At 42.5% G+C, this 24,989-nt stretch overlaps 1 protein-coding gene across 4 annotated transcripts in view; it reads right to left on the reverse strand.

The window, feature by feature from the left end:
- The window catches only part of PAK3 (p21 (RAC1) activated kinase 3), a 192,865-nt gene that overhangs the window by 45,170 nt on the left and 122,706 nt on the right, over positions 1 to 24,989 (reverse strand). For 3 of the 4 annotated variants that reach the window (XM_048864097.2, XM_048864099.2, XM_048864096.2), the window contains exons 2-3: positions 9,323 to 9,519; positions 669 to 769 (exon numbers count right to left, since the gene is read on the reverse strand). In XM_048864097.2, the coding sequence (XP_048720054.1) occupies positions 669 to 769; positions 9,323 to 9,497 (276 nt within the window). In that variant the 5' untranslated portion in view covers positions 9,498 to 9,519. The remainder of the gene's footprint in view (positions 1 to 668; positions 770 to 9,322; positions 9,520 to 24,989) is intronic. The other variant, XM_048864098.2, reaches the window with a different exon arrangement.

The raw sequence follows: 24,989 nt of genomic DNA on the forward strand, positions 1-24,989 counted from the left end.
TGTTAGGCTTACTAATTAATTAATGATTCCAACACCTAACTAGTGACCCAATCCAAAGCTCAATGAAGCCTCCCATTGGCTTCAGTGGGCTTGGATCAGACTCATTTTCCCCATTACTTGAGCTGAAACACATTGCGTTAACTCTTCCCACTAATCTTACGTGGCAAAGTTGGCTGTTATATTACTACCTGACTCAAGCTAAAAGCCTGCCTGATTACCTAGTCTTTGGACGGGGAATACCTCAGAGGTTGTTTACTGAAACAAAATGATCAGCCTTCCACAATGCCTGTTCTGCAGCTTTCTGCACTGCTCTAGAGATGTCTATAGGCCAGGTAGACTATGCCCCTTAGGCCAGATGTCCAGATGTGTGTGCGCTCTTGCCCCAAAATAGCTTACAAGACTTATCCAGGCAGGCACCTGGGTTCTTCCTAGTTTTCATTTTCCACAGGCACTCTGCTGTTAATCCGAGGGAAGGCGGGGGAGGAGAGGAGAGGAGGGAAGGGAAGCAGCCGGAATCAGAGGTAAAGTCCTGAAAATATCCAAATCCAACAAGTCTGTTTTTTCTCAGCCTGACTGCTGTCATCACCTGAAGTTTCTGGCTGCAAAAAACTATTTCACTGTCAAGGAACTGGGAGACTTACTAAAGGTGCAATATGGAGGTTACTTACAGTGAATTCCCCGGTGACTGCATCAAACCCCACATGAATCGTATGTTCAAAATCTGAAGGAAGAGAGATCTCAGGACGCTCTTTCTCTTTCTTCTTATTGGCTAGAGGCAAAAATGTTAACATGCGCTTATTTTCTGCAGTTTTTTCATTCACAGGTATTTACAATCAGGTTCAGTAAAAGTAACCATTTTAAACTGGGAAACAATTAATTCAAAGGGAATCTTATCCGCTACAGAGACCCAGGTTAATGAAGTGCCAACCTAATGTATACCCCTTTTTCGAGGTGGCCCATGAGACTGTATTTGATTTTCTTCACATGACCAAATCCAGATTACAGCTACCAAGAGTCAAGCAAGGAATCCACTTTAAACAAATGTAAAAGCCTTCTTAGGCATCTATATAAAGGAAGCAGGCAGGTAAGTTATTTCCACCATCATTTCTCTTTTTAATCACGCCTTCATATCCAGCGGCTAATACTTGTTTGATTTATTTTTTCAAAACTCTGAAGTTTGTCCTAACAGATTTTGATGCTTCTTGTGGAAGGAGCTTGATTGGGGGGGGCGAGGGGAATCAATAAAAGTTGCATTTGCATTTCCTCTCCCTCCTGTTATAGCCCTTTGGTAAAGTATCATATTTTATGGTTGTCCATTCCCAGCACTCTTCTCCATTGAAGAACTGAATGGCAGCACCACATCCATGACCAGTTTTACTGAGTATTCAAATGACAAACAAACAAAATTTTGGCCCCTGGCTGGTGACCAAATCAAGGTACTTCAGGAGCACTCACCTTTTGGGTCTGGCAGAGTTTTTGAGATACTATGAATGACAACCCTCTATAAATTGGGTGGGTGAAATTCTATGGCCTGCGTTGTGCAGGAGGTCAGACTAGATGATCATAATTGTCCCTTCTGACCTAAATATCTATGAATCTATAAGACAAAAGGTACCTCCACTAACACACTGAATTAGAAGTTACAGTGAAATAACTGTTCATGCAACAAATTGTGTTTAGGTTACAAAAACATCTGGGGAAACCTATCCAAATCCAGGCAGAACCCTAGTTAAAATATCAAATATAAGCTTATGAATACACCTAACTGTAGAACATATTTACTGAACTCTCAAATACATCTCTAAAGGAGTCTACATGTAATTCAGACACTATGTTCAAACAGCAGGAGTCCACTGATAGTACAAGCTGAAGTATTTGGTTTCCTTGGAGAACCGTCATACTTTACAAACTGAAACCATACAGGTAGATAGTATAGAACACGGGTGGCCAACCTGTCACTCCAGAGCCACATGCGGCTCTTCAGAAGCTAATATGTGGCTCCTTGTGTAGGTACCGACTCCGGGACAGGAGCTACAGGCGCCAACCTTCCAATGTGCCGGGGGGTGCTCACTGCTCAACCCCTGGCTCTGCCACAGGCCCTCTCCCACTCCACCCCTTCCCCTGAGCCTGCCGTGCCCTCACTCCTCCCCCCTCCCCCCAGAACCTCCTGCACGCCATGAAACAGCTGATCAGGAGGTGTGGGGAGGGAGGGGGAGGTGCTGATCGGCGGCGCTGCTAGGGGCGGGAGGCTCTGGGTGCAGGGGGAGGGGAGTGCTGATGGCGGGGCTGCTGACGTATTACTGTGGCTCTTTGGAGATGTACATTGGTAAATTCTGGCTCCTTCTCAGGCTCAGGCTGGCCACCCCTGGTATAGGACATAGCTATTTGCAGGTTCTTCTTTTATCCTAGTGCGGTGTGCACTGCTGTTGAAGGGAGCAACTGCTTCCCTGTGGGACAGCTTTGCCACTTCAGCTGAAATAACATGTGCTAAAAAGGGGGCTAGAATGTATTCGAATTTCTATCTGCAATGTGTTTTAGTTACTAATCCCAATTCGAGAAAGAAGATGTTAATAAAATGTTGGTAGAATGCACATTGCATCATCTCTAGTGCTTTAAACTGAAAATTTCTGCAATATACCCTTGAAGGCAGCTCTTCCTTTCCTCCCTTCCCATCAGTTTAATACAAATATTTAGGGAACGGATTTATAAATTCTCATCATGTTCCTAGACTGACTAGCTCTGCAAATCTGATATGACGTCACACGAACAGTCACAAGGTCCCCAGAGATATATGGGGCCATGATTTGGGTCTTTAGGCACGGCTGTAGTACAAATTAATAAATAACATGGCAGCTGCAGGCTAAAGGAAGGTCTGATATAAAGCACTGGTTTTGGGAGCACCTTCACCGAAGGTGTGGGAGTCATGCTGTGAACCTGCATGTTTGGTCAGCAACATGCATGACAGTTTAGTAAGAGAGCAAGAAGTGACTGTGCATTCCCTTCATTTGTCCTTCACACTCCCTGGGTACATTATTAAGGATAGCCAAGTTGTACAGAAAAAGTTGCATGGCAGCAATTTTGTTGAGAGACTTATTTCCACAAGCAAGTTTCCTGTTCTATTGACAGAGAGCAGTGGGGAGCTGAGTGAATGGAGTCTTTGTTCTATAAATATTCACATTTTGCACTTTTATTTGTATCCAAGCCAAGTCAGACTTCTACCTTAAACACTAAGCTAGTGGCTTTTTATTTTGCCTTTCCTGATGAGTGACAGCGTTGGGTCTGCCAATAGATGGCATTAGTGAAGTCCCTCATCTGGTGCCTGAGCTCACTGTGTGTGCATGCATCCTGCACAACACCATAGTCAAGACACAAACCAGGTCCCTCTTGGTTCGCAGGCAAACCAATATGAGCTGTGCTAATCTCATTTCAGAAGGAAGTGTTTCTTTCCCTGTTTGACCTTAATGCCACTTTACACATCCAGTTAGTTGGCAGAGAAAAGTCAGCTTTCCCCAAAGTTAGCACATACTGCCCTTCGTACTGAAAGTATAGGGTATTTTGAATTCTTTATTCCCATGTCCATAGTGTTGCATTTATCCTAATTGAATAATTACCTGCTGCATTTCTGCCCAAGATCCTAACATCTACACAATGTTAACTCATAATTTATTTTCCTTCAGCACTTGGAAGAGACAACAGTAATATATCAAGTCAGAATGCCAGGGTTTTTCCTTTCATCTATAATGAATTGTTACTTAATTTTCAGTAATAAGAGATCATATCCTTTCAGTGTATGTGATTCTTTATTGTATATAACAAAATTGGCTTTTCCTAGCTTGCCACTTGCAAGTGACTGCAGCAAAAACTGGATTTAAAGGGTCATCAAGTTCAGTTTAAAGGAACAGTCAGATCTGTAAGTGCAATTAGGTGCTATACAATATGTTCTATCAAAAATTGGAACTTGTTACCCTTTACAGCATGCTCATTCCCGGTGACAAGCATTATAGATCACTTCAGAAGACTTGTTTCAGAGTAGCAGCCGTGTTAGTCTGTATCCGCAAAAAGAACAGGAGTACTTGTGGCACCTTAGAGACTAACAAATTTATCGGAGCATAAGCTTTCATGGGCTACAGCCCAGTTCATTGGATGCATAGAATGGAACATATAGTAAGAAGATATATATATATATATATATATATATAGACACATACATACAGATAAGTTGGAAGTTGCCATACAAACTGTGAGAGGCTAATTAGCAACCTCTCTGGCCACTCAGTAAAAGATTTAAGGGTGGCAATTTTGCAACAGAAAAGCTTCAAAAACAGACTCCAAGGAGAAACTGCTGAGCTTGAATTAATATGCAAACTAGATACCATTAACTTGGGTTTGAATAGAGACTGGGAGTGGCTGGGTCATTATACATATTGAATCTATTTCCCTAAAGTTAAGTATCCTCATACCTTCTTGTCAACTGTCTAAATGGGCCATCTTGATTATCACTACAAAAAGTTTTTTTCTCCTGCTGATAATAGCTCATCTTAACTAATTAGCCTCTCACAGTTTGTATCGCAACTTCCAACTTATCTGTATATATATATATATATATATATATATATATATATATATCTTCTTACTATATGTTCCATTCTATGCATCCAATGAAGTGGGCTGTAGCCCACGAAAGCTTATGCTCTAATAAATTTGTTAGTCTCTAAGGTACCACAAGTACTCCTGTTCTTTTTTCAGGAGACTTGGCAAGTATGCATGGCATACCTCTGCTTAAAGATTGCATTCAAAACACTGATAACATGTAAATTAAATAAGGAATTAGATGTCTATATTTAACCCCACTGTCTAAACATTTTGACACTTTTCTATGCCCTGCAACCCAAATCACATACATTCCATGTGAAGTGGTGAAATATAATGTGATGGGCTGACTCCTCTGCACGAATATCTGTAATTCTTGCTTGCTTATGTTATAAATGATCTGTGATAAATTGGCCAATATAAACACAGCTGTCAAAGTTTGGGAAATGTGAAATCACCCACCACATCTGCAACAATTATTACAGATCAAAAGATGACAAGGAAATAGACAGTGTTCTGTCTGGTTTCTCCCAGTCACACTATTATGATGCTAAAAACCGTCTCTTTGGCAGTAAAATGTGACTCATCTAAGTGGTGACTTTTTCATTTCTCTTGTAAGGGAAAGAACAGCTTGCCCTCTTTTCACCTGCTCACTTCATTGTTTAATTCCCTTCTATCCCCCTTTCATTCTGTTCTTTTCTCTGGGTCCTTTCTTTTCTCCACCCTCTTCTCACCTTATTCTAATCTTTCCTCCTTCTCCCTTCTCTTCTACCCCAGCATCCCCATTCTTTTCTTTCTCCTCCTTTCCCCCTTATCCCAACAGGTTTGTTCTTCCTCCATTTTCTTATTTTTTATGTATCTGAGGCAACTTAGCTACCAAGGGCCAAATTCTGCTCTCAGCTACACCAGTCTAAATCTTCATGGGGTTTAATATTGTTAATACTACTATCATTTACACCAATATAGCTGAAAAGAGAGTCAGGTGGATACATTTCCTTTGTGATAATTTAGGTTTAATTTCCCGTAATTTCCTTACTAGGCCACCACTTCCCGCTATACGGTAGTACTTATTTTTGCAGAGCAGCAAATCCAGGCGATTCAGTGAGAATGGAAAAGAAGGCTCTATCTACAGGACTGCAAAAACCCCAACAACAACCCAAAAAACCCAGCCCAGAACCCCGTCAATTTCCTTGAATGGCTCTGCTCCCAGTTTTCCTGAAGGAACAGAGCCCAGCTGGGAGGAGACGCACAGCCTCTGAATCCCCCATAGCTACTGACTACTATCATACTTAAGAGGAAGGAAAATGGTTAGAGCACCAGCCTGGGATTTATGAGACCTGGTTTCAATTGCCTGCTCTGCCACAGGACTTTCTGTGTGACCTTGGGCAAGCTATTTAGTCACTCTGTGCCTCAGTTCCTCATCTGTAAAATGGCAATGGTACTTCCCTACCTCACAGAGGTATTGAGGAAACACACATTGCAGACAGAGGAACTTAGATACTGTAGTGATTATGAGCATATAATTACTTAACACAGATTATTTGTATTGTGGTAGCACCTAGGGGTTCTAGTCATGGATCAAGCCCCATTGGACTTAACAAAAAGATGGTCCCTACCTCAAAGAGCTTAGGGACTAACTATAACGTGAGAGATAACAGGTGCATACAACAATCAGACAGGGGAAGCACAAGGAAACAATGAGACAGTATTGGTCAGCATGATAAGTAGTGGTCACAGTACACCAGCTACCTATCCGTTACAAAGAAAGGTTGACAGAACACTTCAAGTAGTGTAGCGCATCTCAGGCCTGGTGAATGAACAAAGGATACAAATGTCCTAGTCTGTTTAAGGAGAAATATCCTACGATTCTCTTTCTCTCTCGTTCTGTTTAAAAGATCTGATAGCAGGATATTATAATAAATCTGTGATGCTGAAATCAGTTGCACTGGATCAAAATGGACATGTTAAAGTAATGTTGTGCTTGTAACCAAGACTTTCAAAGTTTGTCACTGTGTAACTCTGTGAAGAATGCACAAGCTAGCTGATACCCTGACCTACAAATCAGCCATGAGATGAATTCAATTCAATGGATTTGGCACATCCTGAGCATCAAAGCTAAATATTCTTACTATTTCACACAACAAAATTAAAATACAAAATCCTAGTCACTTTACTCCTAGTTACACCTGTAGTGATGAAATCTAAATGACTGCTAAATTGATTCTGATCTTCTATACAAGAAGAAAATGAACTACTGTTCTGGCTGTAACAGATTATTTTGGGCATGGATTCCTTCTGGATCTCCCCTTTTCTGCATCTGTTTCCCACACTGCCTCATGCTGAGGAAGTTTTCCCTCAGAAGAGAGTCAACACCACTCTGATGTCAGCCAGAAGGGGAAATGACTCAAGTCATTCTGTCACCCCAGGAGCTATGGTGGTTTTCAATCAAGGGAGTCAAGTCAAAATGTCCTCTCTACTTTTTAGTGCTGTGTTAGAGCCAGAAGAGAATGTGGTTTAAATAATCAGGGCCAAGCCAGAAGTCCCTAAGTAGGATACACTCAGGGGCCACTAGGCCATCCTCTCTGAGGAAAGAGGGAGAGGGATGGACACAGAAGGCAGCAGCAGGGTAACGGGCAACTTATATGTAGCAGGAGGGAGAAAACTTCTCTTGCTGCCTGTGGTCCTCCTGGAGTATTATCTTTCCTTCCAACATCTCCTTTCCCCTGTTCCTCCCCTTCACCCCCCAGGCCTGTTGCTTTCAATTCCACCTTACATGGCCACTCCTACAGTGGGTGCATCCTCTGCTTCCGTTTGCCAAGCTGGCTGGGGAAGCTGCTTTCCATGCCCTGTGCTGCACTCAGCCCCTAGGCAGCAGTGGCTGGGAAGAGAGTGCTGGCCACGGGTGGGAAAATGCCTGCACGGCCAGGCAATAGGGGTTGGGACAGGAAGGTGCCACGGTCCACAGACGCTAGGACCGCACAGCAGTGACTCAACCCCTATGACCATAGCTCAGACCTCCCCAGCCAGCCCCCCTCCGTGACTCAGCCCTGCCCCAATGCACATACACCCCTAACACCACCAGCCGCTCATACACCCAGACACTTCCGACTACACCCTGCCCCATAGCACATACACCCCTAGCACCTCCAGTCAGCCCCCACTCACCTCTGAATTCCCCAAATCTCCAAATAACCCCACCCCAGTAACTCACCCCAATACATTCATAACATATACGCCCCCATTAATGCCTAACATCTCCACTGAACCCTAGTCCAGTAATTTACTCTTAATACGCCCTCAGACCCACCTCATGCTCACACACTCCAAACACCCCCCTTAATATGCAATCAATGTATCACAGTTTAAGAACTGTATGCATGACATTCCCTCCCCCCCCCCCCCCCCCATACACTCACTCATGCAGTCCCAACTCTGGTATTCCTAAGGCAAAGAGCAGTAGCAGTCACAGCTCCGGGCTTATCTGCTCCCCAACCCCGTGTTGTCCAAGGCATCTCTTACCCATCCTGTGCATGCTGCATCAAGCCACTGAAATGCAGCTATCAGAAACTTTTCTCAAACTTTATTAAAATGGGGTACTAATAGCCTCTCCAAAAAGGGACGAGTGGCTGTGATAATGTTACAAAGCAGGAGCACGAAGCATGGTAATCTTCCACCCCCTTTGCATGGTGCAGAGTCCTGCAGGGGGAGGGATAGCTCAGTGGTTTGAGCATTGGCCTGCTAAACCCAGGGTTGTGAGTTCAATCCTTGAGGGGGTCATTTAGGGATCTGGGGCAAAAATTGGGGATTGGTCCTGCTTTGAGCAGGGGGGGTTGGACTAGATGACCTCCTGAGGTCCCTTCCAACCCTAAAACTTGAGAGTCTACTTAGTCCTACTTAGGTCAGAAAATCAATTGTGGCACCAACCTGGAACTGGGAGGAGCTGCGCTGCTCTCAGAGTAATGTCACAAAAAACCTTCTGACACAAAGGGAGATTTGAATCATTTCCTGTCTTGGTTCTAAGACTCACTTCTACCTTTATATTTGCAAATGCATTTCAACTAATGCAACACAGCCTACTGATTTAACAGTAACTGCATTTAAAATACCCACACGTTACCATTCCTTCACTCTGCAAATGCATTTAAAAATACAAGACATGCTTCTCTTCAGAAATTCAAATAACGCAACATACATTTCTGGTTTACGCATTTAAAAAATCCAAGACACACTTCGACCTTAATTTAGCACATGTTTTGGTGTTGTTTTGTAAAAAAAAAATAAAAAAAATTACACACACCCTTCCTCATCTCAACAAGTGCAAATAAAAGCAAGACCCCTTTCTCCATTCTTTAAATGCAAATACATTTTTTTTTAATTCAAAACACATGCCTCCCTTAATTTTGCAAATGAAATTTGAACCTTATTCCCTTGGTTTCACTCTGCAAATGCAAGACAAAACCCAGTCTAAACCGCAACTGCATTTAAAAAATGCAAGACCATGTGTGCATGTGTGTTTTATTGTCCTGGTCAGCTACACAAAGATAATTAATGAAACATCACCTCCTCCTCTCTGAAAATACGGCATTAGAATTATAGTAACATAACGCTTTGGGGTAGTTTTTAATTAGCATGTCCCACAGATAGAAAGAAAGCACAGGCAGAAAGCAAACACAGCAACCAACAAACGACAGGAAGAGAGAAAAGTAACCCCTTTGCACTGCTGATACTTTACTTTTATCCCCTCCTCCTGGGAAGATGGAGCGCAGCCTGGCCTTCTTGTTCTTCTCTTCTGGGGCCATGGGGAGCGGTTTGGTGCTGTGGTTCAGTGCTGAAGAATCACGATTGTTGCTGTTCATTCTCAGCGGAGGGGCTGGAGGTTTCTCTTCAATATCCAGACTATCGGACATCTTCAGCAGCCCTCACAGCCTCCTGTAAAAACCAGTACAGAAAGCTACAGTTCACAAAAGGACACCCAGCTTGGGGTGCTGGGAGGGGACGAAGGAAAGCATAAGGATGAACCAAGGAGGGGCATGTGGTAGAAGTTTGTTTTAGCCTTTCGAATCAGGTACTCTTGGCACTATAAATAAATACTACTGCTAATCATAACAATGGTAAAATAAATGTTAACACGTTTTAATCCCAGTTAACGCTTTTTAAAATTATATTTAAAACTCATTTTCTTCCTACCTACAAACAGGGTTTTCATCTCAAACCAGCACAGACCTACCAGAGCAAAAATTAGAGATATTCTTAGTTGACATCTTAGAAAATAGTTGACATTAACAATTTCTGCAATGCAGAAAACTGCTTGTCAAGGGGATAACGGGTCACAAATATTGATTTCCCCCCTGCTTCATGCTTACTGAGAGTATCCCAGGGAGTGTGGGAATTCACTGGAGGGGGGGACATTTTTTCAAGGGAAACTATTCTAAAGCAGGTTTCAGAGGAACAGCCGTGTTAGTCTGTATTCGCAAAAAGAAAAGGAGTACTTGTGGCACCTTAGAGACTAACCAATTTATTTGTTAGTCTCTAAATTGGTTAGTCTCTAAGGTGCCACAAGTACTCCTATTCTAAAGCAATAATTTAAAGTATTTTTACACATAAAAATGAACCCTATGTTTACCTCAAAATCAAGATAAAAAATCAGAAAAATAACCACCACATATTGGAAACCATATTATAATAATCTTTTGGAAGCTACAAACTAAAATCAGCTCTGAGTCCCACTCCACCCCTAGTGCTCTGTATTACCATACAGGTTGTTATTGTAGGGTTCTTTATGATTAGGATGACCAGATAGCAACTGTGAAAAAACGGGACAGGGGGTGGGAGGAGGTAATAGGCGCCTATATATGAAAAAGTCCCCCAAAAATGGGACTGTCCCTATAAAAACGAGACATCTGGTCACCCTACTTACGATGCTTGGCTGACTGTACCACTTTGTTATTGTATGGCTGTTAATGATCATTGCTTTATGCACTGGTTTGTCACTCACAAGTGCTGGGCTATGTATACCGGTCCTGTACATTACTTTAGTCACAAGTGCTTTTTTTCCTTCAGAATTGTTGTATTTATTTGGGGGAGAATTACCTAGAAATAATTATACACGATTTGCAAATAGATATGGGGAGGGGGGAAGCAAATCAAATTTTATGTTTCGCAACCTCTCTCGTATATCTGTAATGTAAGTACAGAGTATGATGCTATCAAACTGGGGTAACAAGCAAGCAGTAATTTAGGCAAATAAAATCTTAATACATAAGACCTGAAAATAATATCTGATTCAGAAAGGATCGTTCATACTATGTTAGATATATTAAACTTTTTTAATAGGGTCTGATTCTACAAACACCATGCCTTCCGAAACCCTCCATTCAGAAAGGGCTTATATAACCCACTGGTGAGTATGTGTTACTTACAGGTCCCCATCTGTGCTGACTTGCAGATGAGATGAGTTGTTACAGCCCCCAGCTAGGCAACCAAGACTCTTTAGCTTAAGCTGAAGCAGCTTGTGCTTTTAGCTCTGGAGGCTCCCAGCGTGTGTGTCGACCAAAGATGGCAGCCATCACACTTGCAAGGTCACACCTTGAGGCCCTATAAACGTAAATCTTATGCTCAAGGTTTGGCAAAGGGAAAGTTATTGTTTGCAGGCTTGGGGATAAAGCCTCTAAGAGTAACTGCGTTAACACTGATAGAGCTAAAATTCTGTCAAGACTTTCTCCTATAGTAGAACCGTTTTTTATGCGTAAATAAAATTCCCATTGGCTTCAGTGAGAGTTACATGCATGTATACACTAAAGGATTGATCCCAATATTAGAGAAGTTCACCCCAGTATAAATTTGTTATAAAAACTTGGAAAAAATATAAAACTTTTGTTGTTTTTAAAGTACTGCACACAAACTGATTGTTTCATGATTTTTTGCCTTTATTACTGTATTTATTTTACCTGAATTTAGCCTTCATGAACTCACAGACTTTGAGATTCAAATCTTTTTCCCGCAGATAGGTACAATACAGGAAGGGGCAGTGCAAAACCAGCTAACGTGCCTCATTCTTGCACTGAAGATGTGATAATGGATTTTGAAATGAGTGGAGCTTTAAATCCAGTTCCTACAAACTAGGTTCTGAACTGAGACCTGCCCCTACTCCACCCCACCCCATTTCATACAGGCTATTACTAGGGCTGTCGATTAATCACAGTTAAGTCATGCGATTAACTCAAAAAAATTAATCGCGATTAATTGCATTGTTAAACAATAGAATACCAATTGAAATTTATTTAATATTTTGGATGTTTTTCTACATTTTCAAATATATTGATTTCTATTACAACACAGAATACAAAGTGTACAGTGCTCACTTTATATTATTGTTTTTATGACAAATATTTACACTGTAAAAATGATAAACAAAAGAAATAGTATTTTTCAATTCACCTCATACAAGTACTGTAGTGCAATCTCTTTGTCGTGACAGTGTAACTTACAAATGTAGATTATTTTTTAACGTAACTGCACTCAAAAACAAAACAATGTAAAACTTTAGAGCCTACAAGTCCACTCAGTCCTACTTCTTGTTCAGCCAATTGCTAAGACAAACAAGTTTGTTTACATTTACAGGTTTAAGAATCTGAAGTGCCTATAATTAGAAAGACCAAAAAAGAATTTGAAGAACAGCTGGCCAAAGCCTCCAAAAGTAAAGCACATTTTTAAAAAAAAACATTAGAAGCAGAAAGCCTGCAAACAACCAGTGGGGCCACTGGACAATCGAGATGCTAATGGAGCACTCAAAGACGAAAAGGCCATTGTGGAGAAACTAAATGAATTCTTTGCATCGGTCTTCACTGTTGAGGATGTGAGGGAGATTCCCAAACCTGAGCCATTCTTTTCAGGTGACAGATCTGAGGAACTGTCCCAAATTGAGGTGTCATTAGAGGAGGAACTCAAATGTGAAACTGCAGGACTACTAACTGTCATCTTTCAGAGTAAAAGCCGTGTTAGTTTGTATTCGCAAAAAGAAAAGGAGTACTTGTGGCACTTTAGAGACTAACCAATTTATTTGAGCATAAGCTTTCATGAGCTACAGCTCACTTCATCGGATGCATTCAGTGGAAAATACAGTGGGGAGATTTATATACACACAGAACATGAAAAAATGGGTGTTACCATACACACCGTAAGGAGAGTGATCACCCAAGATGAGCCATTACCATCAGGAGAGCGGGGCTGGGGGGCGGGAGGGGGAGAAACACCTTTTGTAGTGATAATCAAGGTGGGTTGTGAGGAGAGTGGTCACTTTGGATAAGCTATTACCAGCAGGAGAGTGAGTTTGTGTGTGTGGTTTTTGGAGGGGGGTGGGGGGGTGAGAAAACCTGGATTTGTGCTGGAAATGGCCCACCTTGATTATCATACACATTTTAAAGAGAGTGGTCACTTTGGATGGGCTATTACCAGCAGGAGAGTGAGTTTGTGTGGGGGGGGGGGGTGGAGGGTGAGAAAACCTGGATTTGTGCTGGAAATGGCCCACCTTGATGATCACTTTAGATAAGCTATTACCAGCAGGAAAGTGGGGTGGGAGGAGGTATTGTTTCATGGTCTCTGTGTATATAATGTCTTCTGCAGTTTCCACAGTATGCATCCGATGAAGTGAGCTGTAGCTCACAAAAGCTCATGCTCAAATAAATTGGTTAGTCTCTAAGGTGCCACAAGTACTCCTTTTCTTTTTGCGAATACAGACTAACATGGCTGTTACTCTGAAACCTTTAACTTTCTTAACAGCTTTCACTCCATTTGAGACCTTCTCAGACTGGGAGTGAATGAGTCATTACACAAAGTAAAACTATTTCCCCATGTTTATTTCCCCCCCCCCCCCCTCACCCCCACTGCTCCTCGGACAACATTCCTGTTAACTGCTGGAAATGGCCCACCTTGATTATCACAACAAAAGGTGTTTCTTCCCCCCCCCCCCCCGGCCCAGCCCCGCTCTCCTGCTGGTAATGGCTCCTCTTGGGTGATCACTCTCCTTACGGTGTGTATGGTAACACCCATTTTTTCATGTTCTGTGTGTATATAAATCTCCCCACTGTATTTTCCACTGAATGCATCCGATGAAGTGAGTTGTAGCTCACGAAAGCTTATGCTCAAATAAATTGGTTAGTCTCTAAGGTGCCACAAGTACTCCTTTTCTTTTAACTGTCATCTGTAACCTATCATTTCAATCAGCTGCTGTACCAACTGACTGGAGGATAGCTAATGGGACGCCAATTTTTAAAAAGGGCTCCAGAGGTGACCCTGGCAACTACAGGTCAGTAAGCCTCATGTCAGTACCAGGCAAATTGGTTGAAACTATCATAAAGAACAAAATTGTCAGACACATAGATGAACATAATTTGTTGGGAAATAGTCAACATGGTTTTTGTAAAGAGAAATAATGCCTCACCAACTACTAGAATTCTTTGAGCGGGTCAACAAGCATGTGGACAAAGGAGATCCAGTGGATATAGTGTATTTAGATTTTCAGAAAGCCTTTGACAAGGTCCCTCACCAAAGGCTCTTAAGCAAAATAAGCAACCATGGGATAAGAGGGAAGATTCTCTCGTGGATTGGTATCTGGTTAAAAGATAGGAAACAAAGGGTAGGAATAAATGGTCAGTTTTCAGAATGGAGAGAGGTAAATAGTGGTGTCCCCCAGGGGTCTGTACTGGGCCCAGTCCTATTTAACATATTCATAAACGATCTGGAAAAAGGGATAAACAGTGAGGTGGCAAAATTTGCAGACGATACAAAACTACTCAAGAAAGATAAGTCCCAGGCAGACTGTGAAGAGCTACGAAAGGATCTCACAAAACTGGGTGACTGGGCAAAAAAATGGCAGATGAAATTTAATATTGATAAATGCAAAGTAATGCACACTGGAAAACATAACCCTAACTGTACATATCCAATGATGGGGTCTAAATTGGCTGTTACCACTCAAGAAAGAGATCTTAGAGTCATTGTGGATAGTTCTCAGAAATCATCCACTCAGTGTGTAGTGGCAGTCAAAAAAGAAAACAGAATGTTGGAAATCATCAAGAAAGGGATAGATAATAAGACAGAAAATATCATTTTGCCTCTATATAAATCCATGGTACGCCCACACCTTGAATACTGCATGCAGATGTGGTCGCCCCATCTCAAAAAAGATCTATTGGAATTGGAAAAGGTTCAGAAAAGGGCAACAAAAATGATTAGGGATATAGAACAGCTTCCATATGAGGAGAAAGTAATAAGACTGGAACTTTTCAGCTTGGAAAAGAGGCAACTAAGGGGGGATATGATAGAGGTCTAGAAAATCATAAGTCATATAGAGAAAGTAAATATGGAAGTGTTATTTACTCCTTCTCATAATACAAGAACAAGGGGCCACCGAATGAAATTAATAGGTAGCAAGTTTAAAACAAACACAAGAAAGTATTTTTTCACGCAACACACTGTCAACCTCTGGAACTCCTTGCCAGAGGGTGTTGTGAAGGCCAATACTATAACGGGGTTCAAAAGGGAGCTAGATAGATTCATGGAAGATAGGTTCATCAATGGCTATTAGCCAGGATGGGCTGGAATGGTGTCCCTAGCCTCTGTTTGCCAGAAGCTGGGATTGGTGACAAGGCATGGATCACTTGATAACAACCTGTCTGTTCATTCCCTTTGGGGCACCTGCCATTGGCCACTCTTAGGGGACAAGATACTGGGCTTGATGAACCTTTGTTCCGACCCAGTATGGCCATTCTTGTGTTCCAAAATCTGAGAGGGACAAGGTGTGGAGCATGTTCTCAGAAGTCTTAAAAGAGCAACTCCAATGCGGAAACTGCAGATCCCGAACCACCAAAAAAGAAAATCAACCTTCTGCTGGTGGCATCTGACTCAGATGATGAAAATGAACATGCATCCGTCCGCACTGCTTTGTATTGTTATCGAGCAGAACCCATCATCAGCATGGACGCATGTCTTTTGGAATGGTGGTTGAAGCATGAAAGGTCATGTGAATCTTTACCGCATCTGGCACGTAAATATCTTGCGATGCCGGCTACAACAGTGCCGAGTGAATGCCTATTCTCACTTTCAGGTGACATTGTAAACAAGACATGGGCAGCATTATCTCCTGCAAATTGTAACCAAACTTGTTTGTCTGAGCGATTGGCTGAAGTAGGACTGAGTGGACTTGTAGGTTCTAAAGTTTTAAATTGTTTTATTTTTGAATGCAGTTATTTTTTGTACATAATTCTACATTTGTAAATTCAACTTTCATTATAAAGAGATTGCACTACAGTACTTGTATTAGGTGAATTGAAATATACTATTTCTTTTGTTTTTTACAGTCCAAATATTTGTAATAAAAATAAATATAAAGTGAGCACTGTACACTTTGTATTCTGTGTTGTAATTGAAATCAATGTATTTGGAATGTAGAAAACATCCAAAAATATTTAAATAAATGGTACTCTATTATTGTTTAACAGTACGATTAATTGCAATTAATTTTTTTAATCGCTTGACAGCCCTATCTATTACATTGCTGTCAGATAATTATAAGGTCACTACTAACCTGGGATTCACACCACTGCTCTAGATGAAAAAATCTCTTTATCCCTGAGCCTCCTCGCCCAACTTAAACTTTTGAACAACATTTTTTTCAGGCACTTTTGGTGCTTTGGGGTGGAGAATTGATTAATTTTTTTAAAAGTGATGACACTTGCAAATTAAAAAATTATTTGAAAGAATTTGAACATGTGGACTTAGCACACACGTACATCTTCCACATGGACCTGATAGACCATGGTGGCACCAGGTCTATCATATTAACGACCCATGAACTAATGTGTTTTCTAAGAAGGATTTAACGTGGGCCTCGGAAGTGATTACAGTTGTTCTGGCCAGTGACCCTCTGAGGCCTTGGCACAATGGACAGTAATAGCTTTGAAATGAGGGTCTGGAGTAAATAATACTTTGAACAGTCCATAATTCTGCATTTATACAATGGACATAATTCCATAGTCAGCCCTCATGTGCTTACATGCCATTTTAAACCAATTTCCTGGTTTGTTTTTAAAAATACAAAAAGCCTACAGTAAGTAAAAACTCCAGTGACAATTACACCACAGGTGGGACTGGATGGCTCAAAGAATTGGTAAAAAGGGATATAGAGTACATTCTTCCAAATGCTTATGTATATGGGTAAGCATCCTCACTTGAGTAATCCCATTGCTGGGTGAAAAGGATATCCAAATATTAACATACAGAACATCCAGTTGTGCTGCCCGTGAACTTTAAGGCTGCACACCAGCTGTTGACCGGATATTATTAGTATAACTGTCGCACCTGGGAGCCCAAGTCATGGACCAGGACCCCATTGTGCTAGGCACTGTACAAACTCAGAACAAGAGCTCCCGCCCCAAAGAGCTTACTATCGAAGTGGATATTTTGGTGTGTGCTTGTGTTCAGTAACTGCAAGAATTCGGCTCATGAGACATAAGAGTCCCCCTCATGCTATCAGACCTCCTGCACTATTTAGGTACAACGGGGTGTGTTGAAGAGGTAGAAATCTATTTCCCTTGAACATGCATGTGTCACTGTTAATGGCATGAAGGGGAGTTTAAGCATGTGCAGAGAGGAGCTTCTTATGGACTCTTTCACAAAGAGTTTTCTACAATGTGCCATAGAAATGTCCATTGCCCCCACTTCCTGCTTGCTGGAGGATGCTTCCCTTGGACAGTACCTTTACCCTGTGCTGACAGTGTAGAGGGGACATTTACATGGCCCTCTGCACCTACGTTAAGGCCCCTTTACATTGTCAGCTTGCTGTACAGGGGCCCAGGTAAAAATGTGAATGAGACCCAAAAATAATGTCAGTTCTTGGCTACATTAGAAAGTTGTACCACTTTAACTATACCACTGTGAAAGATGAAATACAAACACTACTATAGTTAAAGCAGAACAACCCTGCTAATAGGATACAGTTATATCTGTATAATGATTCTTAATACTAGGGCTGCTATTTCCACAGGCACGAGGGAAACAGCTATACCAGGATAAGTCACCTTTATATTGGGCTAACCTGAATTCACACTAGGGCTTGTACTGATATTACTAGACTGGTAACAAATCAGACTCCTAACCTACATTCTATACCAGTATGACTTTCAAGCGCAAGCCAGGCCTTATTTAACTTTAACTCAATGTTGATTTTCTGGGTCTGAGTCCAACGTTTAATGTGAATGGGGATTGTTTTTTTGTTTGTATATAATTAAATGTGGGAGAGTTCTCCATGTTATGACAACAGCAACAAAAACCAAGCAAAGGCGAAATTCATTTTAAGCTAATGGTGACAACTTCACACATCTCACATTATTTCCTCAGCAAGTTCCAGCTTCTGTCATGCTTACACATGTTCAGTAGCACCTTACTCTGCAAGGAGTCCCACTGATTGCAATGGAAGTGTCTGCAAGGTAAAGTACTACGTGGTGTCAGTAAGGATGCCAGAATCTACCCCAGAATTATCTCTAACCTGCTTTTCCATGCATGCACAAACTGAATAACTGCACTTGTCAATGGAGAGTTATGGAAAGTTGCCCAGCTTTGGAGCAGGAATACAGATTTTTACTGTCACCCTTGTTGCCCATGAAAACGTGCCCCCTGCTCCAAGCATATGTTTTGCATCCACCGAATATTTTTCAGTTTGATCCCTTAGGGCAGTGCCTCTCAACCTTTTCAGACTACTGTACCCCTTTCAGGAGTCTGATTTGTCTTGACTACCCCCAAGTTTCATCTCATTTAAAAACTACTTGCTTACAAAATCAGACATAAAAGTACAAAAATAGTATCACAGCACACTGTTACTGAACAATCGCTGACTTTCTCATTTTTACCATATAATTATAAAATAAATCAATTAGAATACGAATACTGTACTTACATTTCAGTGTATAGTATAGAGAGCAGTATAAACAAGTCAATGTCTGTATGAAATTTTAGTTGGTACTGACTTTGCTAGTGCTTTTTACGTAGCCTGCTGTAAAACTAGGAAAATATCTAGGTGAGTTGATGTGCCCCCTGGAAGACCTCGGCATATCCCAGGGGTACATGTACCCCTCGTTGAGAACCACTGCCTTGGGGTATGTCTACACCCATGGCTGGCCTGTGCCAGCTGACTCTGGCTTGTGGGGCTCAGGCATTAAAACCCTGTGGCTGGCCTGGGCTTGCAGGGCCTAGGTGAAGGGGCTGTTGAACTGTGGTGTAGAAGTTGGGCTCAGGCTGCAGCGCCAGCTCTGGGACCCTTCTGTCTCCCAGGCAGAGCCATCCCTTGGGTAGGGCGAATCAGGGCAACTTCCCCGGGCCCCATGCTTTGGGGGGCCCAGCGCTTTGATAAAATTGGGACTGTCCCGATATTTAGCCCTTTGTCCCGCGTCCCGACTGATGTACGAGTGGGGAGGCGAGCGGCAGGTGGGCAGGCAGTGGTCGGGTGGACGCGGGGGTGGGGGGGCGCCCGTCGGATGGTGAGGAGACTAGCGGGAAGGTGAGGGGCGGGCAGGTGGGGGAGGAGTCGTGTGGCAGGCAGGCAGGCGGACAGCGAGGAGGAGAGCGGCGGGCGGCCAGGGTGATGAGGAGGTGAGTGGCTGCTGGGTGGGCGGCAAGGAGACTAACAGGGAGGCTGATTTGTCCCGGGCCCTGCACCTCCGTAGGGATGGCCGTGCTCACAGCATCCTAGGATCTGAGCTGTAGCCTGGGCCCAAACATCTACACCACAATTGAACATCCCCTTAGCCTGAGCCCTGCAAGCCCGGGCCAGCCGCAGGTTACTATAAATGGTTCAGTCAGCTTCCAGCCACAGTATTTTGTTCTGTGACAAAGAGGTTTATGCCTTCTCACATGGCCTTAGACAATTCTTACGAACGATGAGCTAAAGGCAACAATAATACTCAAAAAAATACTTTTCAGTGCGCCAAAGACAACCTTCATCCTCTGAGAGCATTAGCATTAAAGAGATCATAAAATCATTGAGGCAGCTTTTTAAAATTTGTTATAGAAAGAAAGACGTTTATTTTGTGAAGTCTTTTGCACTTTATGAAGTTTCAGCTCTCCCACAGAATGGGGACAACTGTATCTGTTACTGTATCTGTTTATAAGCAATGCCAGTTTGCTGAAATAGGCTGTCCCATGGGATTTCTTTGCACAAAGAATACTATTAATGGTTTCTGGCCCAATTTGCCTATGATGTAATTGTTTCCAAGGTCTTGAAAGGAATACTATATTTTGTTCAGGACTGCTTCAGGCTCAGTTTCAAGAGTCATACACAGCAGAATTATTCACTTCTAAACCAAATAAGGGTGATAGTCTAAAAGGTTTAACGGTTGATATTAACTTTCTAAAAGCGTCTGAAGGAAAAATGAAGAAAACCAGGAGGCAGTGCGCATGGAGAAACTTTCAATTTTTACTTTTCCTGCTCAAGCCCCATCTGCTGTCCTTTTCGTTGACATTTCAAACATCATATTACAGCACTGGATTGAGACAAAAGACAATGAACTGTGACGGGACGAACCTGGCCTTTGCAGTTTCCTACAGGAGACCCCACAGTCCCACTACAAATCGCCCCAGGAAGCGGCAAAGTGACAGGAAAGAAGCAGCAAAGGTGGGTCCTCCAGGCCTGCCTAGAGAGGCCTCATGGAAACAGCTGATCAGAGCCCACCAGGCTCCGATAAAAGGAGATGCTTGGCCTTAGCAAGTTCAGCTCCTGACTGGGATGGGAGGGGCGATGCCTGCAGCTAGAGAAGACCCTGAGGATGCTGGCTCTGAGATAGGCTGGAGATAAAAGAGGCCCAGCAAAACAGCAGCAATAGATTGAAGTAAGCAGTATATGGCTGCTGTAGAGGGGGCCCTAGGTTGAAACCTGGAATAGTGGGCAGGCCTATGTTCCTCTACTAGCCATAGGTAAAGTAGCATAAATCCCAAGAAGGGGACAGGCCTTAATTGGGAGCCTAAACAAAGGGCTGAATTGAAGGGACCCAGAGCTGGGGCCTAGAGAGTGAAATAGAGTCCAACAAATAAGCAGGTTAGTACCCTGGAAGGGGTTCATTTGGACTTTGTGACTGGGCTGGAGGGACAAGCTACTGAAGACTCACCATGGTCAGTCAGCAGCCTGCAGGAGGCGCCGGGGCAAGAAAAGGACTGTGGTACTGCACCCACCACTTGGAGGCACTCAAGAGTTAAGTGCTCCTTTGCACTGCCATACCCAGCTTCAGACTTCCACCATAGGACTGCACAGTGTGTCTGTACTTTAAAAAATCCCTCCTGCCCATTGGAAGTGCTTATACCATTCCTACTCAGACACTGTTAAAATTACCAATGATTTTCCCTTTGGGCAGAGACACTAAGAAGACTGGAAGATCAAAAACTGGCTACCATTTTCTTATGTTTGCAAAGGCCATAATTCTTTGCATGTGGAGTTTACTTTTCAAAACAATGCTTTAATTGCTCTCATCAATAATGCTGACAATAAACCAGTGAGTGTATGGCCCAACACTCATGGGAAACCCTCTCATTACAAAATGGTATTTACATCCCACTGACTCTAAACAAGGCCCTAGGACTTCCATGACATAATGAGACCAAATTCCTTGTTAAGTACCCCTAAATTCTGCAGCAATGTTTATTTATTCTCTCTCCTTCACTCCTATTCCCCTCCATACTCTTAAATACACACACTTCTGATGAGAGATGAAAAGACTCATTGGCATAAGATTCCTTGTTGTTTATTTTGTCAGTGATTGTTTTTGAGAATGGGTGTTTGTTTTTGGTTTTTTTGCTATGTTCCCCAGGTGGCGTGGCTCCCTGGGCCTCAGCAGCCATGATATTATTCTGTGACCCGGCTCTGAATCTCTTTAAGTGCCAGGGAAGGTGAAGAGCATGTAGCCAACGTCAGCAGCTCGCCTTCTTAAAAATCCAGGGCTTGGCTGATTCCCTATTCTCCAGGCAGCACAACTGGCCAGTCTACACTTCTGGTTCCCTCCACTCTTGGTTGCAAGATAGACTCCATTTCTAGATCCCTGACCCCGGCTGCCTGGTTCTATGGAAGGCTGTATGAAGCATGCTGTATAACTCTTCCTTGTGGGAGAATTTGGAGTACAAGAGGCACCTGCAGACAGGACCCAGCAGCGCAGAGACACAAAACAAAATGTCCAGGGCCCACTATAGCAAAACCGCAAATTCCAGGACAGAAGTACTGAATTCTCAGCTTCTTGGAAAAATAGCCTATTCTATGGCCTAATGATTGCGGAATCCAAAGGACAGCGATTGAGATGAATGGCAGTTCAGACCTCTCAGAGCTATTGTTTCAGGCTCTTTGCAAACTCAGGAAGACAACAGTATTGTTTACATTAGTCATATTTTCTCTCTGCAGCCAAAGGGACTAGAAACTTTAAAAGAAATGATAGTAGAGCACAATTTTGCAGTAAGGCGTAAATTCCCTGGTAAATTCTGCAGCCACAGAACTGCGGAATATATAAGCCCCGATTATAAGCAATTCTACAATACAATTATGAATAGGCTAATACTGTTGAGCATCCTACAGCAATGTACCAGCACACACCATCCAGCAAGAGTAGCATCAGGTCATCATCAATTACATCCTCTTTCAGAGGCTAGCCTGCACTCGCAGGGGGATACTTGAGAATGGAGTAAGCTTTTCCCATCTCAGTACTCTAGAATCTAGTTATTGCAGTCTGACCCACACAAGCAGCTCTTTAATAACAAACTGATGTGCACATGCAATGAGGAAAAGAGATTTCAATTTCATGTTCAAGGGGATTGTTTAAAAACAAAAGTGAGGAATTTTTTTTACTGTCTCCTTTAATAACCCTGACTTTAGGGAACCTTTCTAGCAATAGTCTGTTTTTCTTGAAAAAAGGAACATGCTTCAACTACATTTCCCAGGCCTTCTCTACAGTGTGGTAATAGCAGAACTTTGCTGCCACAGGTAGGCTAGTGGCCTCTTCACTTCTGTGCCACACTACTTGTGTTGAAAGCAAAGGAGCAAGACTTAAGCCCACCTATGACTTTGCCTCCTCCATCAGTTGTAAAAGTGCTGTAGGCCAGTGAGAAGGTGAGCCTTGGAGTCAGGTATAACCTGTGACCCAGCATATAAACTCAGTTGATAGCATTTATTTACATCACTCTGGAGATCTCAAGTGAAGGCTAGGACATGGCCTATGGAACTTAAACTACCAAAACTATCCCTTTGCAAAGCACTTGTTTGTTAGCTCTAGCCGTAACATACCTGAAATTACTCATGGCCATACATCTCTAAGAGCTCATTAAGCATGTTGTTTACAATTGGTGTAAGACTTGCAAATTAACTTGAAGACGCAATGGTCTTTTCACAGAGCTTTGTCTATAAATATTTATTGCAAAAAGATACTTTACTGCTGATTGAGATGGGTCAAATTCTGCTCAGTTACATCTGTGCATCCCACAGAAATCAGGAGAGTTGCATGATTGTAGTCAATAGGGACTATTTGCCTATTGAGCTCTGATATATTGTGTATATTAGGTACTAAATAAGCATATTTATACATTACTTTCCATCCAGTATCAGTTGTGTGTCTATATTTTTCTAAATCTTACACAATTAGAATGAGCCTGCATCTGTGTGTATCTCTGGCCTCCCTGGAATTCAGTAGAAAGAGCTGCTGGTTAGCTATAGTTTTGCTGTTTGAGAGCTGCAATTGTTTTTTTCTATATAAAATGGTTGAATATATTACACTGACATCTTTTTGAGAAGTTGGGCCAAACTCACAATTGAAAAAGCAAAAACAACCTCTTCCTGGCCTTTACTTCTCTCTCTGCTGAGGATCTCACCAATTATTTCCAAAAGAAAACTGACAAAATATGCCATGACCTTCCCCCTCCCCTGAGCTCACTGTCGCTTCCCCTCCTACAACTCTCTTCTTTAAATGCACAAGTTTCTTGTCTCCTTCTCTGACCCTTCCACTGGCTCCAGACACACCATCCTATTTTCCGATCTCCCTCTTGCCAAGTCTCCTCTCCTCCCTTACTCATTCTAAATCCTCACTCTCCTCTGGCTCTTCCCATCACAATACAAGAATCCAAGAATCCTCTTCCATCTTTTTTTAAAAAAACAAAACCTCCCTTGATTGTATTTGCCTCTCCAGTTACCACCTCATCTGCCTTCTCCCTTTCATCTCTCAGAGCTCATTGAGCATTTTGTTTTCAATTGCTGTCTGAAATTCCTGTCCTCAAATTCCATCCTAGACCCTATCCAATCCAAGCTCTGCCCCTTGCATTCCACTGAAGCTACTCTTGTTGAAGTCCTAGCCAAAGCCCAGACCTGGTGCTCCAACCTCATCCTTGGGCTGTCAGCCGCCTTCAACACCAAAGATCATACTCCTTCTCTTGAAATCTTGTCCTGCTTTGGCTTCTGTGACTGTCCTCTCCTGGTTCTTCTTCTACTTCTCTAACCACACCTTCAGTGTGTCTTTCGGAGAACTCTCTTTGTCACCTTTCCAATTTTCTGTGGGGGTTCTACAACGCCATGTCTTTGGTCCCCTTCTCATCTCTCTCTACACCTTATCTCAGTGTATTTCATCCAGAAATTCTACTACCATCTCTACGTGGATGATGCACAGATCTACTTCTCTGCTCCAGACCAGTCTCCTGTCCAAGCTGAAATCTCCTACTTTCTTTGACATCTCCTCATGATTGTCTAATCATCAACTCAAGTTCAACATGACTAAAACAGAGCTTGCAATTTTTCACCCCAAGGCCTTCCTATTCCTTTCTTGATCACTTTGGAAAACATCACCATCCTGCCTACCACTCAGGCCCTTAACCTGGGTGGCATTCTTGACTCCGATTTCTCTCTCACATCCAGATTATACTTAAGTCTTACAGATCTTTTCTGCAGAACATCTCTAAGATACGGCCTTTCCTATCCATCCACACAGCTAAAACTCTCGCCCAGGCACTCATCTTGGGTCTCAGTTACTGTAACATCCTTCTCTCTGGCCTTGACCAATGCAATCTTGCTCTGCTCATACCCATTCAGAATACTCCTGCAAAGATAGTTTTCCTAGCTAGTGACTTTGACCATGTCACCCCTCTCTTTGCATCCCTCCACTGGCTCCCCCTTTTCTATCACATCAAACATAAGCTGCACATCTTCATTTTCAAGGCCCTTCATGGCCTACCAATCATCTCTCATTCACTACTGAAATGTTGACTCCCACTTCTGATCACCCCATGACTTCATCCACCCTCACCCACTTGTTAAAAAACAAGTACTTTGTGCTCTCTCCCATGTTGCCCTTCACACCTGGGAAGGAGTTCACTGTAAAACTACTGCATGGTTC

The sequence above is a fragment of the Caretta caretta genome, chromosome 9 (genome assembly GCF_965140235.1).
Source record: "Caretta caretta isolate rCarCar2 chromosome 9, rCarCar1.hap1, whole genome shotgun sequence".
Taxonomy (NCBI): domain Eukaryota; kingdom Metazoa; phylum Chordata; order Testudines; family Cheloniidae; genus Caretta; species Caretta caretta.